This window comes from Argentina silus (genome assembly GCF_951799395.1).
Source record: "Argentina silus genome assembly, chromosome: 19".
In the NCBI taxonomy this organism is placed as follows: domain Eukaryota; kingdom Metazoa; phylum Chordata; class Actinopteri; order Argentiniformes; family Argentinidae; genus Argentina; species Argentina silus.
The window spans coordinates 14,984,765-15,000,104 of NC_139673.1; the positions used below are offsets into that span (position 1 = coordinate 14,984,765).

At 48.9% G+C, this 15,340-nt stretch overlaps 2 protein-coding genes across 2 annotated transcripts in view; both read left to right on the forward strand.

Annotated features, from left to right (window-relative positions):
* The first annotated feature begins 206 nt into the window (after positions 1-206).
* On the forward strand, positions 207-2,891 carry arpp19a (cAMP-regulated phosphoprotein 19a). The gene is made up of 3 exons (XM_083690952.1): positions 207-374; positions 1,288-1,410; positions 1,624-2,891. The coding sequence occupies exons 1-3, from the start codon at positions 315-317 to the stop codon at positions 1,798-1,800; spliced, it is 360 nt and encodes a 119-aa protein (XP_083547078.1). The 5' UTR covers positions 207-314; the 3' UTR covers positions 1,801-2,891.
* Positions 2,892-3,662: 771 nt separating this feature from the next.
* myo5aa (myosin VAa) overlaps positions 3,663-15,340 on the forward strand; it is a 36,827-nt gene continuing 25,149 nt past the window's right edge. Inside the window, exons 1-6 of the mRNA XM_083691475.1 lie at positions 3,663-3,800; positions 11,505-11,615; positions 11,987-12,158; positions 12,262-12,406; positions 12,814-12,970; positions 14,128-14,271. Of these exons, the coding sequence (XP_083547601.1) occupies positions 3,774-3,800; positions 11,505-11,615; positions 11,987-12,158; positions 12,262-12,406; positions 12,814-12,970; positions 14,128-14,271 (756 nt within the window). The 5' untranslated portion in view covers positions 3,663-3,773. The remainder of the gene's footprint in view (positions 3,801-11,504; positions 11,616-11,986; positions 12,159-12,261; positions 12,407-12,813; positions 12,971-14,127; positions 14,272-15,340) is intronic.

Sequence of the window (15,340 nt, forward strand, 5' to 3'; positions counted from 1 at the left end):
TCAATCAAATCAATGATCAGTGGGGGCCTACAGATGTATCGGTTTGTTCGGTTACTAATGCCATTTCGATCATGTTTGGGTTGAGTTGGTGTTCAATTTAAAGGTCTGCTAAATAAATGTTTAGACTTTTCCCAAAAATGAGGATGCGCGCGCGCCTCTCCGAATGACGTCATATTTGTCAGCCATATTTGTGCGGGAGTGTAAAAACGGTCGGAAAGATTCTTGTGGGGAGACGAGTCAGACAGGGCAACGAATTTGTCCAGATTGTGTTTTTACCCCTCTTCCTTTTGCCAGGAGATTGAGATTGTACAGAAATGTCTGAGGACATCGAGGGAACAAAGATGGGCGAGGAGGAAGTGGTTGATGACCAGAAAGTAAGTTTTGTTTTCAAACACTACGAACGCGATTCACGATTGATAGCCAGCGTTCGCTAATCCGTTTGCTCTAGTCTAGTCTATGCGATTTGGCCCTTGGCTGTAGCAGTCTAGCTAGCTAACTATTGCTTTGATTGTCAACAAGGGATGTTATTTGTAATACGATTAGCTAGCTATCTAATTTGCAAGCTAGCTATTTTCATTACAGGCAAGATGAATTAGCAATGTGATATACATGCAGACATTCAGACATTATTGTATAGTAATATACTAGCCTGGCTCGGACAGGTAGCCTAGCTAGCTGGTGCTAGCAATGTAGCTAGTCAATTAATGAGCTATCTAAGAACCTATGTAGCTAGCTAAATCAAGCGTAGGTCTAAGTCATGAACATTACATTAATTAGCCTTATTGATATAGGTCTCTAAGCCAACTGCTACATCTGTGAATCGTCCTGTTGACAGATCACGGGTAGCTAGCTCTGGCCTGACTCGGGCTATTCTCAACTGTCATCCTGGGCCAGGCAGGGGCTAGCTAGCTAACGGAGTGATCTGAGGCGTCATTATGGCCCTCATATTATAGCAAAACGATTTTAACGAAGTTAGCTTGCTATTTGGCTTCGAAAATGGAATGAATTGGAGGCATTTGGATGCGCTGTCACATTTGTCTTACTGTTTTACTGGGTGTATGTTTCAGTTTACGCCCAGATTACTGCAGTGTTGGTATTCTTCAAACCGTGGGCGCTAGCCATCTGGGGTTATGTTGTGTAATGCCTTCACATACCACGCAGAGCTGCAGTTGTTGCTGTGGGTGTTGCACTGACTGGGAATAGTCTTGCTGTGGTCAGGATCTTGCACTGTATGGCTGCTCATTTGTGTGTGTTCTCAGCTGTGTGATAAGGTATATGTTCTTTCAGGAGATTGACGACAAGGTGATCAGCCCAGAGAAGACGGAGGAGGCCAAGCTGAAGGCCCGGTATCCAAACCTGGGGCATAAGCCTGGGGGCTCAGACCTGCTCCGCAAACGCCTGACAAAGGGGGTGAGTCCACTACCAGCCCTACCCTTAGTGTGCCATCCACTTCCTAGTCCCCTACTCCTTCACAGATCTTTGTGACCTGCACACTTTTTCCTCCTAATAATGGAATAAAATGTTGCAGAAATGCTGTGTTTATAGTTGTCGGGATGTTCTATGGGATCCCATCTCAGTGTGTATATGTGTGCGACACCCTCTTTCTTTTTCTCTTATCTGCAGCAAAAGTACTTTGACTCTGGCGACTACAACATGGCCAAGGCCAAGATCAAGAACAAGCAGCTGCCTGCCGCCACGTCGGGGGGAGAGAAGACTGAGATCACAGGGGACCACATCCCCACACCCCAGGACCTGCCCCAAAGGAAACCCTCCTTAGTGGCCAGCAAACTGGCCGGCTGATAGAAACACCTCTGTCCCTACCCCGTACCCCCTACCCTATCGAGCCCTACCCAGCCCTACCCATGTTACCCTTAACCTACCCCCACACCACAAACACTACCCAAGAGGGAACCTAACTCCATTGGGCAGAAAACTGGCTGTCTGACACACATTCTCCCCAGTTCCTGACCCTACCCCTAAGCACTGTCTCCTGCCTCTGTCCCCTGCCTTTCCCTACATCCCCTTCACCCACTACTCTACTCTGCCATACCGCCCCCCCCCCTCCCCCTCCCCCTCTCATCTCTCAATTCTATCTGGTCTAATTTTTTTTATTACTCCCATGTATAAATACACTGAAAAAGAGAACATGCGTGTTTAGGAAGAGTATGGACTCTGATGACCCAGCTGTGCTAAAGGAGGACGTTATTTTAAGATGACTGATGCTGTAGTAGTCAGTGGCTGAGGAGAGGCAGAAGAGTGGCAGAAGCCGCATCAGCGCATCTCATAGGGAGGGGGAGGGGGGGGTGGATTTAAATGTGATCTACAAGTCCTGTAGTTGACAGTGTACATATTTCCTAGTGACTGGAGCAGAGAAAGAAAACAGCGTTTTAGAAAAGTTTTACATTAGAATCGTATCATTCACCGTATGTCCTCATCTAAATTATGCTGTAATGTGCTTGAGTGATTGAATTATAACCTTGAATAATGGCCATGACCAGACACTCGGTTCTGTTGGTGTGTTGTGTTCACGTTGAAGCCTGGATATAACAGACGGAGTTAGGGCCAGGAGTGATGAATGGAACTGCATGTGTGACACAGGGCTCTTAAAGACATCCTCATTCAGCTGCAAACTGACCTTGATTCTCATTTATATTAGCAAGACACACACACACACACACGTTCAGGTGTGATCGATATCTGTCCACCTTGCTAGTAGTGAGGTAGTGGCCAGCCCGGGGGTGATGTGCAGTGGTTGGTGTGGAGGTCTGGTCGATGGTCAAGCTCTAGCAGACAAAGCACTACATCTGTCTAAGCTGTGCATGTACATGACTGCCCTGCTGTCACTTTGTGCCATTTTGTTTTTGTAAATAAAATAGTTTTGCACAAAACTATTTTTGTTTAGTTTTTTCCCCCCCCCCCAGTGTTGTTTCCTAAACCAGGATCCAAACGATGGAAGCATGACCAAGTGAAAAGGCTGATAAATAAAGTGTATTATTTATTATTATAAAATAGGTCTGTGATCAATGTTTTTAAGGAACAACTGCTGAAGAAGTAGGATGATTGTGTGTTACATAATGTGTGTGTGGCTTGTCAAGAGCATGTGAGGAGCCAGCTGTTGAGTAGTTTTATTCCACAGCAAAACCTCAGAAAACCCTGTGCAGTTGTTCAATTCTGAAGGTAAGAACAATACTATGAATATGTTCATTCATCAGCCCAGTGTGTCCGTAGTACTTGCATTAACTCTTAATTTACACTAAATAACTGAGCTGAGTTGTACTTTGCTGTCCTGGGTGTGTGTATTGTGCTCATAATACGCCCAGGCCACCATCAGAGCAGAACAATCATGTAGGAATGCGTCATATCACTGTTGCACCTCTTCATAAGGTAAAAGAAGAGAGAATTCGGTTTGCAGCGTCCCGCAGAGCTTGTATAGAGGCCACCACAGTGCAGAATGACAAGGTTGGAGCAGCACCAAGGCGATAGCGCGCCGCGGCCACAGCGTGGCACAATTCGTCATATATTTAAAGGCTATGAGTGGCAACAGCCGCTTTTCGTTGAATCATTTTATCCAGCATCACATACCCAGAATGCACAGAGGGACGCTCAAATATCGAGTCTTTTTTAACAGGTATCATGGCGATAGGTGCTTCATCCTGAGAGGAGTATTCTGTAACCCAAAAGCTGAAAACTGAAAACGCACCTTTCGATTCCCATGCAGAGCAGTGTCCTACTGATGTTCTAGCAGAGATTGGAGAAAGGACACAGCGACCATCATGGCAGCGTCAGAGCTGTACACAAAGGTAACGTCGGGTTTGTGGGTTCGCGTTCCTACTGCGCCTTCCAAGATCGTGAACAGGAACGTTATTCTGATGCGCTTTGTGAATGACCAGGCGCGGTTAACTGTAATGCGAATTTTTCTTTCCAGCTAGTTAAATGACAGTACGAAAAGCTTTGCGCGAGGGAGTGATTTTGCATTGGTCAAGCATGATTGTCTTTGAATGAATGAACAGCATTTTAAATCGCAGTCCTGCACTTGAAATATTGGTTGACATGCAGTAGGTTATGATTGAGAGTCTAAATTTAGCTGGCGTTTCAATGTTGAAATGGGTGCAGCTGACAAAGCGGCCGAGGCGCGGCGGTGCCCGGCGAAGATGCTGGCCTATGTCCTTCATATTTAGCCTCAAATGGGCATCATGACAATCTGAAACAAAAAAATCTGAATATTTACTATTCGTCATCATTTCAGCATTCAAATGTCTGATTTTATGTTTACCACCTTGACGTGGCTGTTATTGTGCATCACTGCACCACTCGAAGCCAGGGCTGGCAGGTTTGGGAGGAGGCTGAATCGAGAGTAATCTTTAATGACATTTTTGGATAAAGTTATGGGTGAAGTCCTTGGACATAGGCCTAAATGTTTGTTTAGGACTGTGACTAAGCAGTCATGGTATTATTCCGGGTGATGTCAGCAGTAACCGGGCCTGGCTCGGTCCCTTTCGATCTGAATTGGAACCCAGTTGATTGGGTACCGCGGAGATGTTGAGACCAGCGGTGACGTCACTGGTCTGCTGACGACACTGCTGGCTGTTTGGAGCTTGCGGCCAGGCTCAGTGTGAGGCTTGAGGCCCGGAGATCGACCGACCGATGACTGGAGGATGCGCGGCTGCTCCAACATTAAAATACAGCGATACAATGTTTGCTTACTATTGCAACAGCCCATAAATCATTGATGCCCACGGAAACAATTATTAAATAACAAATCATTATGCCCGTTGCCCAACAAAGAAAAAAATCTGCTTTGTTGTTATTGTTTATGACCAGCAATGTGAGGTCTAGTCTCAGGAGGAGGATTGTGTGTGAGGGGGAGGGAGGGAGAGAGTGATGAAGCACCCATCCCCCATGTTGCCAGCTGGTGTATTCAGTGTGAATAGAGAGAGGGGTGTGTGTGTGGTGTTAATGACTGATGCCTCCTGTTCATTCCTGTGTTATTAAAGGGTCCACACTCAGGGTTTAACACTATGCACAATGTGCACTGCAGACCATATAGACCAGCCCTGGTTAGTACACAAACACAATGACCTGACCGTATCGTTGGCATGCAAGATGTTGGTCCAGTCATGTGGCCAAGCAGCATCCTCACTGTAAGGTCATGTTCTGATGTCAGACCGGTGTATAGGAGTTTTTCTTCCCTTCCCTGCGTCCGGCAGTGGAGAACACACTGTTCTTTGTGTGTCCAACTCTGCCTAACGTCATTGAGAGGGTCTGAGGCTGGTTACTCAACACACACACACACACACTCTCTCTCTCTCTCTCACACTCTCTCAACCTGGTCTTTCTACCATGGGAAGAGAGAGGTCTAGAGAGAGAGAGGGGCCGAGGGGCCCTTTTTGGTTCTGGGTAAGAGAGATCTGTGAGTGAGATACTAAGAGTTGTGTGCTAACATATGTAGCAAAGATGCTTCCTATACATGTATGGCGTAACTCGGCAGTAAAGGCCTCATATGTTTATCCTCATTTCACTATACACAGGAATACAGTTACACCTGTCTCTCGTCCAGCAGACCAGGAGAGCTTGGGTTGGTTGAATGGCGGTGGTTGACAGTCATCAGCAGCGGTTGGTTGGCTGTCGTGGGCCACTATATGAGGAGTGTCTGGTCCGTGTGCTGTGCCCTGCCACGATTTCCTCTCATCAGCTGTGTGGAATGGGATTGTGTACGGAGAGTTCATTCCCTTTAGCTATGTTGCCCGGTGGAGAAGAATGGAGCCTCTCTCTGCTCTGCACAGACGTTTTACAACTCAGTTTATCATCGTGCTGTCAGTGTGTGTGTGTGTGTGTGTGTGTGTGTGTGCATGCATGTTTGTGTGTATGTGTGTGTGTGTGTGTGTATGTGTGTGTGTATGTGTGTGTGTGTCTTTCTCAGTTTGTCTCTGTCGTATATGTTGTCTGGTTATGAATCGGTGGGAAATTAGGATTACGCAATGGCCGGTGTGTGTTTTTTTTCTCTGGCACTGATGGAGACCTTGTGCATTAGATTACCACGGTAACCTGGTTATGGTAATTTGCCGCCATGTCGCGTCAGCAATGGCATCTACAGGACATCCTAGCTGTCCCATTGAGCCTGTGGAACACACACACACTCTCTTTCTCTCTCTCTCTCTCTCTCTCTCACACACACACACACACACACACACATACACGGACCACCACACAGCAGGACTGACCCACACTTTTGTTGTGCTTCTGCAGATTCTCTGAGGACAGTATTTGGATCAGTTAGCATTTGGCTGGTGTGGGAACCTCCTCTCTGTCTCTGTGTGTGTTTCTGTGAGTGTGTCTGCCTCAGGACTCATGTGACTTGAGTGCTGTGAGTCTGGGGAGGGTGGGAGCCCGCTCCGGTTGACTGACGGTAGGATTGTCCAGTCCTAGGTGTCGGTCGGGGCAGAGTGCTGTGCTGAGGGGAGCGGTAAGGAACTCTGTTCTCACCACAGATACAATGGGAATCGTTCATCGGTCTGGAACTCTAAAACCTAGCCGGTTCATCGATTAATATCTAGTGTTGTGGTGGTGAGGCGCGAGGCGTCGAGGAGGCTAGGAGAGTCACAGCATGAGATAGAGCTGCCCAGGAGCCACGATGAACCAGGAGTTGGATTATATGTTTGTCAAAGTAAGTTCCTTCGTCTTTGGCTTTGCCGTTCATAACTCCCCGCCCCTTGTTTTTGAGTTGATGAAAGTGTAGGCTAGGCTAGGCTAAGGAAGGTTGGACCTGTGTGGGTGCTGGGTGAGGCCAGGGCTGGGTGCTGGGTGAGGCCAGGGCTGGGTGCTAGGTGCTGGGTGAGGCCAGGGCTGGGTGCTAGGTGCTGGGTGAGGCCAGGGCTGGGTGCTGGGTGCTCTGGGAGGCCAGGGCTAGGTGCTGGGTGCTCTGGGAGGCCAGGGCTGGTGCTGGGTGAGGCCAGGGCTGGGTGCTGGGTGCTGGGTGCTCTGGGAGGCTAGGGCTGGTGCTGGGTGAGGCCAGGGCTGGGTGCTGGGTGCTGGGTGCTCTGGGAGGCTAGGGCTAGGTGCCGGGTGCTCTGTGAGGCTAGGGCTGGGTGCTGGGTGCCGGGTGCTGGGTGAAGCCAGGGCTAGGTGCTGGGTGCTGGGTGAAGCCCGGGCTAGGGGCTGGGTGCTGGGTGCTCTGTGTGCTCTGTGTGCAAGGCAGTGGGAGAGAGCTGAGTTCTAGCAATAGTGGTGGAAGTTAGACGACCTCTCTCCTGTCTCCGTCTGAGGGAGCGTGGAGCCCCGGCCCTGACCCACCCTTAAGCCACACAGAGAGACGGAACAAGCTGAACTGAGGAGGCTCAGTAGATCCTCCTGTAGGGAGATTGTCGGATGAAAGGCTGTTATTGTCTTTTACGAGACTCATTGGCATTATTTGTTTGTGAGGCCTGCTGGTCTAGTGAGGGGGTCTGTGGTCGTTGACGGGATCAGAAGGGTTCAGGTCGGCTCACGTCTTGGAGAGCTGTGTGTTTGAGAGGCAGGCTAGACTGAGCTTTAGTCTATAGGGACTCCACTGAAAATGAACTGCTGTTTGAACTCTTACTGTGCTGCGTTTTGCTGCTTGTTGCCAGCTAATGTGATTAGTGCCTATTTACCGTGGTACTGTAGGACTTAGTAAGAGACTCTGATCTGCTTTGGCACACTCTAAGTGGTGGGCTGTTCCACCAGGTAGTTAGCAAGGGGACTTTCCTCTCAGTGACACCCACTGGCTTCTCCCAACCCAACCCTAGTAATACCCCTCTCATCTTTCTCCAAGACCCGGGTGGCTGGGAGGAGGAGGAGGAGGAGGAGAGGGAGGGAGAGAGGGAGGGAGAGAGAGAGAATTCTCACATGAGCCCCGGTCATGTGATGACCCCTGTCATGTGACAAGTGGTCTGACCTCAAAGGGAGAGCCGCGGAACCAGGAGGCAGACACACACACACACACGGACGGACGGACAGACAGATAGAGTTTCATTTACAGGAGAGGCCTGACTCTTGCAGTGAAAGCTCAGAGCTCAGTCTTAGCAGGTTAAGTCTCTCTAATCTTCTGTGAGCAGATTTATACACTTCCGATGAGCAGCTGTCATTTCCCTGCTGTGCACCTATACAGCTGCTCACACACACACACACACACACACACACACACACACACACACACACACACACTGGGCACCAGAGTGCTGTTCTGGAAAGCAGACCCATTCATTCACTAAGCTAGCTAACTTCTGTCAAATTCTGTATAAACTCTTAATATCCTGCTCCAGAGAGGGAGCAGAATAATAAACTGTTGCAATGAATCCTGCACCACTAACATGCTTCCTCACAGGCAAACTAAATGATATCCTAAATAGTATTTAAGTAAAGTCTTGGTTATTTTTTGACATCTTTCCCTCATTCTCTCTCCCTCTCTCACCATCTCTCACTCTCACCAGCTGTACTAGGTCATAAGCCAGGCAGGCAGAGGTCACAAGAGTGTGTGTGTGTGTGAGTGCGTGCGTGCGGGTTTATGTATGTGTGAAGAAAGCAGACTATGGAGGCCTCTGAGTCATGAGTTCTGATGTCACAAGGAGGATAATCTCTCCCTTCTCCCCTTCTTCAGTCCCCCCATCCCGCCTAACATGGACCAGTCAGCCATGTGGCAGACTGGGCGGGTCCCTCTGACTCATCACATTCTCTCTGTGTGTTTTACTGCTTGAGGTTGTGTGTGTGTGTGTGTGTGTGTGTGTGTGGGGTTGAGTTTTACCCTTCATCTCTCCTCTACTCTCTGACCCTGGGGATTCTGTGGTCTATAAATATGACTCAATCCCACTGCAGCTCTGCCGTATATCTCTCTCTGTCTCCATTGTCTCTTTCTGTCTCTCTGTGCCCCCCTTCTCTCTTTTTCGCTGTGTTTTCTCTCTCTTTAATCTCACCCCGTCCTGCTTCAGTAGTTAGAGAGAAGGACATGATGAGAAGTTGATTAACCGCATAGTTTTACACTTCCGAGCCCCTGTTAATTCTGTCAACAAATGTTCTGCCTCTCCTCTCGTGAGGAGATTAACACTATGATGTGTGAAGCGTGTGTGTGTGTGTGTGTGTGTGTGTGTGTGTGTGTGAGTAGGATCAGGAAGTGTGCTCAGCAGTGTGCGGCTATGCCTCGCTGGGTGTGATGCTGCTCGGTGCGCGCTGTGCTATTTTTACCTCCACCCTCCTCCTCTCCCTCTCGCTCTCCCTCCCTCCCTCTCTCTGTTGCTAGGAGCCTGGGCTCCGGGTTCTGGGCCGCTCTCCTCTCGTCTCCTCCGGGGAGGAACAGGTGTAACGCTTTCGAAAGAGGGAGAGAGAGAGATGGAGGGATACAGAGAGAGGCGGGGCGGAGGGATAGAGGACGGAGCGATGTAGAGAGGGATATACAAAGGGGGGGGGGGGGGGGTGGAGAGATGGAAAAGGAGGGATACAGACAGATAGAGAGAGAGATGTAGGGAAAGGGCAGACAATGGCTGTGTTGTGTACTGCTGTCCTGAGGTGAGCAGATGTTTTCTCCTGACCTCTGACCTGCAGATGGACCCAGTCAGATGTGCTTGTCCTCCAGAGTATGAACCTCTGGATCGGGTCTCCTACCACCTGCTTGCTATTGAGCACCTTCACTGACTTGTGAAAACAGCTCTCTCTCTCTCTCTCTCCCCTTCCTGGAGTGAGTGAGAGACATCAGCACTTTCAGCCCTGCTTTAAGACCAGTTCTCTGGTTCTACATGAAGAGGAAGAGCCGGGCCAATTGACTGCTGTCTGCTCTGTTCTCTCAGCGTCAGTCTCTAACCTACAACACAACGTTACCAGAACCAACCCTGCTCCTCCTCTCTGCCTTCTCCATATCTTTCTACAGCAGCTATGACTTATTTAGCTGGTACGTGACACACACACACACACACGCTACTTCAGTTCGTTGGGAGAGCATTTTCAGGATTGAGAACATTTTCAGGATTCTTGCTTCTGCAGCCGTGACATCATGATTCAGATGATCCCCGGTGATTATTACAACGTTAGCTAACCGTCGCTCATTCACAATGAGGCTTTTCTGTAAGGCAGCATGACCTCAGTGGCACTTATGTGTTCCACCGAGTGTCTAACTGACGTTTTCCGGAAGGTGAACCCAGTGTTTCCCCACAGGCCTCTCTCTGATGGTCATGTGACACCAAGCATTGGGAAAGTAGCATTTGCCATTGCTGCGCGTGTCAAACACAGACAGTCAATTCTGAGAGAAGACGCGATGAGAGGTTAATCAGTTAATCCGAGCATTGCAAGCAACATCTCAGTGTGTCTACCACAGAATGCTGCTTTAAATGGGGCTCTCGTCATTCTCATCCTCTTGGTGTCTCTGATCTGGTAATGGCCCGCTGCAGGGCTCAGACGGTCAGACACTAGGGAACATCCCAAACACACTATCATCCAAATGGTCTCTGAAGACTTCATCCTCACAGGAACACATTTTCCCCAACCTTACTGTATGTTTAATCATACTCCTGTGAATTGCCTGTGTGTGACTGGGCCCAAATGTTTCTCAAACCGTCTCCCTATATTGGCGATAACAGCTACATAGGCCTACTAGCTCAGGCTCACCCATGTGTGTGTGTGTGTGTGTGTGTGTGTATGTGTGTGTGTTGGTAGTCATCATGACCAATGCTGGATGGTAATGGTCCAGAAGATCAAAGGCAATGAGGAGGATCTAATTGGTTAGAAATGTCACTGATTGGCTATGGTGGTTTATGACTTCTCCAGTGGGAGCCATTGTGTTGATGACCTTCTGGCATCCAGTGTATCCCTACTGGTGGAGCTGGGAGGTTCATGTGTGGAGTAAATCTGCTATACACACACACACACACAGAACTCTATACAACAGAGAGAGGTGTGTGTGTGCATGCGCGCTCTTAGTCCTCTGCCATGTGACTGGGTTCTCTTATCGGTGTGTTTCACATGTCTTTAGTCAGCTGACTGCTCCCCCATGGGGCACCAGGGGCCAGGACTGGACTATGAAAGGAGAGGTGTGTGTGTGTGTGTGTACACGTTTACTGTTTACAAAGCATTCCAGTTGTCACAGAATCGTATGGACTGGGCTGAATGTGTGTATCTTTGTTTTATGAATGGGAGTGTCAGAAAGCTTTCCATGTTCAATGGCCAGAGGGAAATAAATTCTCTTGATGTATGAAACAGTGCTATTTCCAACTGCCTAAAGCTAACTGATATCAGAGGGAAGCTATCTTAGCCTAGCCTCTCGGATGGAGTTGTGTTTTGAGCTGGTGTTGCTGGCCTACGAGACTATGGGTGTTACAAATTGTAGTGTTATGTAAATCAACAATCCTACACTTAAGCCGGGATTAGTCACTCAGTCAACAACTGGAATGTGACTTGAGTCAGTGTCTCCAATCAGCTACATGGCCTGTTTGTCCCGGTGTTGCTCTGTTCAAGCTAACCTCTCTCTCTCTCTCTCTCTCTCTCTCTCACTCTCTCTCTCTCAGTTTGCTCGGGTGTGGATCCCCGATGCAGAGGAGGTGTGGAAGTCGGCTGAGCTGACGAAGAACTACAACCATGGAGACAGCTCCCTGCAGCTCACTCTGGAGGATGGAATGGTGAGTGGTAGAGAGGGAGGAGGAGAGAGAGAGGGGGGAAGGGTTCTGCTTCCTCTTTCTTGCAATAATGACTAGGCCTAAGGGGGAAACACACACACACACACAGACACACATACGTTTGCACACAATCTCAATATAGGATATTGGTTTTTACTGTTAGCACTCTCAACAAATGAGAGAGTACTTTCCAGTGAAGATACCCCAAGGAGCCCTAAGATGTCCTGGTGTTTAACACAGGGGCCAGCTCAGCACTTTCTACCAACAACCCACGCCAAAGTCAACAGCACTAGCATGTAAGACAGAAATGCTATGCCTTTTCATTGTCATCATTCCTGCTGTAAACCGGGTTCTGCTGCGCGTTCCGTCCTCAGGACATCGAGCACAAGTTGGACCCCAAGACCAAGAACCTGCCTCACCTGCGGAACCCGGACATCCTGGTGGGAGAGAACGACCTGACGGCGCTCAGTTACCTCCACGAGCCCGCCATCCTCCACAACCTCAAAGTCCGCTTCATTGACTCCAAACTCATCTACACCTACTGTGGTAGGCATACACACACACACACGCGCGCACACACACACACACACACACACGGTACACACACACACACTCTTACCTCCTGCTGTGTATTGTGTCATGTTTCCAGGGATTGTGCTGGTGGCCATTAACCCCTACGAGACGCTGCCCATCTATGGCAGTGACATCATCAATGCCTACAGCGGGCAGAACATGGGCGACATGGACCCACACATCTTCGCCGTGGCAGAGGAGGCATACAAGCAGATGGCCAGGTGTGTGTGTGTGTGTGTGTGTGTGTGTGTGTGTGTGTGTGTTACCTGAGTAGCTGCAGCTCCCTTCTCTGGAGCTGCTACTCTTAGGGTTTGTAGGTCAGAGCTCGAGCTGTTCCAGAAATAGCCTAGTGGTCTCTCTCTTTCTCTCCCCCGACCCCCCCACTGTGTCCCTGTAGAATTAGATCTGTGTGATTTCTCTCTGCAGGGGCTCCCTAGGGAGGTCGTGTCATACACACCTACTGAACACACAGATCTCTCTCTCTCTCACACACACACCTACTAAACACAGATGTATCGCTCTCTCACCCACATGACTGAACATACAGTGTCTCTGTGAAACTGTGGTGAGAGACCCCCCCCCCCCCCCAACGCACCCTTCTCTCACTCATCCCTCTCTCCTCCGTCAGGGATGAGAGGAATCAGTCCATCATCGTGAGCGGCGAATCGGGGGCGGGGAAGACCGTGTCGGCCAAATACGCCATGAGGTACTTTGCGACGGTCAGCGGGTCGGCCAGCGAGACCAACGTGGAGGAGAAGGTGCTGGCTTCCAACCCCATCATGGAGGTAAGGACCAGGACCAGGAATGAAAACAACAAGCAAAATCTTAGACTTTGACTCCAAATCTTCAGGCCGGCTGAAGTGCAAAGAATATGGCCGCTTGTTGAACACTACCGCGCTCCATCCAGAGCGTTTAAATCTGTTTATTGTGTCTCTCCACTTTACATTTCTCAGACGCGAATTGGCTATTGAGACCAGACAAGGCTAGAGTCAAACAGAGGCTGTAACCTCTGAAGTTGGGCCCAGACCCAGACCCAGACCAGGACCAGAACCAGACGAAGGCCCAAAGACTGAGTCTAACCGGTCTTATGTCTTCTCTGGGGAGCTTATTTCTCTCGTGTGTGTGTGTGTGTGTGTGTGTGTGTGTGTGTGTGTGTGTGTGTGTGTGTTGCATGCTGAGTGAGAATGACAAGGCTGTGTTTTATGACTGCACTTTGGCAGTCCCATTTAGTGCTAATGGCAGTGATTGGGGGATGAGGAGGAGGAGAGACAAAGGGAAGAACAGCGGTCCCTACTCCATCCCCCTCTTTGTGTCCCCCTGCCTTAGGCTGCCCTCTGCTGTGACAGAGAGCGTACCCTGACACAGAGAGAGTGTGTGTCTGTCTGTTCATGTGGAGACTTGTGGGAGGGGTAGAGGTCTCCCTTGTGCCCATATGGCCAACCCCACCATCCCTTGCTATACCGATGACATCACTTTCCACCCAGCTCTTTCAGCCAGGCCAGCCAATCGTGTGTGTGTGTGTGTGTGTGTGTGTGTGTGTGTGTGTGTGTGTGGAGATTACCATACCTGCCTCCTCTGCTGAAAGCCTCCTTCTCTGGAGGGAACAGTGACAGTGTGTTTGCCCTTAGCTCAGCTCTCCTCACACACTCCTTAAGCCTCTCCTGACTGGAGCCTGTGTGTGTAAGGCCTGATTGATACCCCTGCTACAATGATATTGCCTATAAGCACTTTCAGCCCCTCTAGTGTCTGTGTGTGTGTGTGTGTGTGTTTGTTTGTTTATGTATGCTGACTACAGCTGCTGACCAAGCAGGACTCCATCCCCCATGATGCACAACACCACAGGAGAGGCTCTCCTAAAACGAGGAAGATTCTATTCTATTGATTTGTTTACTTCAAAGTCTTGACTCCTGCTTGTGCTGTTCTGTAATCCCTGTCCCTCTAGGCCATTGGGAATGCCAAGACCACCAGGAATGACAACAGCAGTCGTTTTGGGAAGTACATCGAGATCGGTTTCGACAAGCGCTACCGAATCATCGGAGCCAATATGAGGACTTACCTGCTGGAGAAGTCACGAGTGGTGTTTCAGGCGAGTGACAGAACACACGCACACCCGCACGCACACATTCCGCTCAACACCCTGTACACTCACGCTCACTCACTGGTCGGGGATAGAACCTCAGGTTTGGTCAGAAATCCCTGAATGGTTGATCTTCCCTTCTTCCACTATCAAAGGCTGCCTGCCCTCTCCTGAATGAACTACAGGAGTGGATATATTATTAAACCAGATCAGACTGCAGGAGGAGAGTAGATGTTATTAAACCAGATCAGACTGCAGGAGGAGGGTAGATATTATTAAACCAGATCAGACTGCAGGAGGAGGGTAGATATTATTAAACCAGATCAGACTGCAGGAGGAGGGTAGATATTATTAAACCAGATCAGACTGCAGGAGGAGGGTAGATATTATTAAACCAGATCAGACTGCAGGAGGAGGGTAGGTGTGATCAGACTGTGGTTCCCAGGGCGTGCAGCAGGACAGCAGACTGGCTGTGCTTCTAGCAGGCTTCAGGGTTATTAAATGTTGTTTCTTCTGGGTGTTGTGTGTGTGTGTCATTATCAGGCTGTATTTAGACTTCTGTAGAAATGTTGGTTTTACTGGGAGCTCAAACACTCACTTCTTAGTTGGTGTAGAGAGAGGAGGTCTGTTTGTACAGTGGGGGAAATAATTATTTGATCCCCTGCTGATTTTGTTAGTTTGCCCGATTACAAAGAAATGAGCGGTCTATCATTTTTATGGTACTTTTAGTTTAACAAATAGAGACAGAATATCAACAAAGAAGTCCAGAAAAAACACATTATATAAAGTTATAAATTGATTTGCATTTGATCGAAGGAAATAAGTATTTGATCCCCTACAAACCAGCAAGAATTCTGGCTCATACAGACCGGTTATATGCCCATGAGGCACACAGATTACTCCTGTCACTTTAAGAAAGTACTCCTAATCTCTGCTTGTTATGGGTATAAAAGACACCTGTCAATAGAATCAATCTCTTCCATTCCAACCTCTCCACCACCATGGGCAAGACCAAAGAACATTCAAAGGACATCAGGGTAAAAGTTGTAGACCTGCACAAGGCTGGAATGGGCTACAA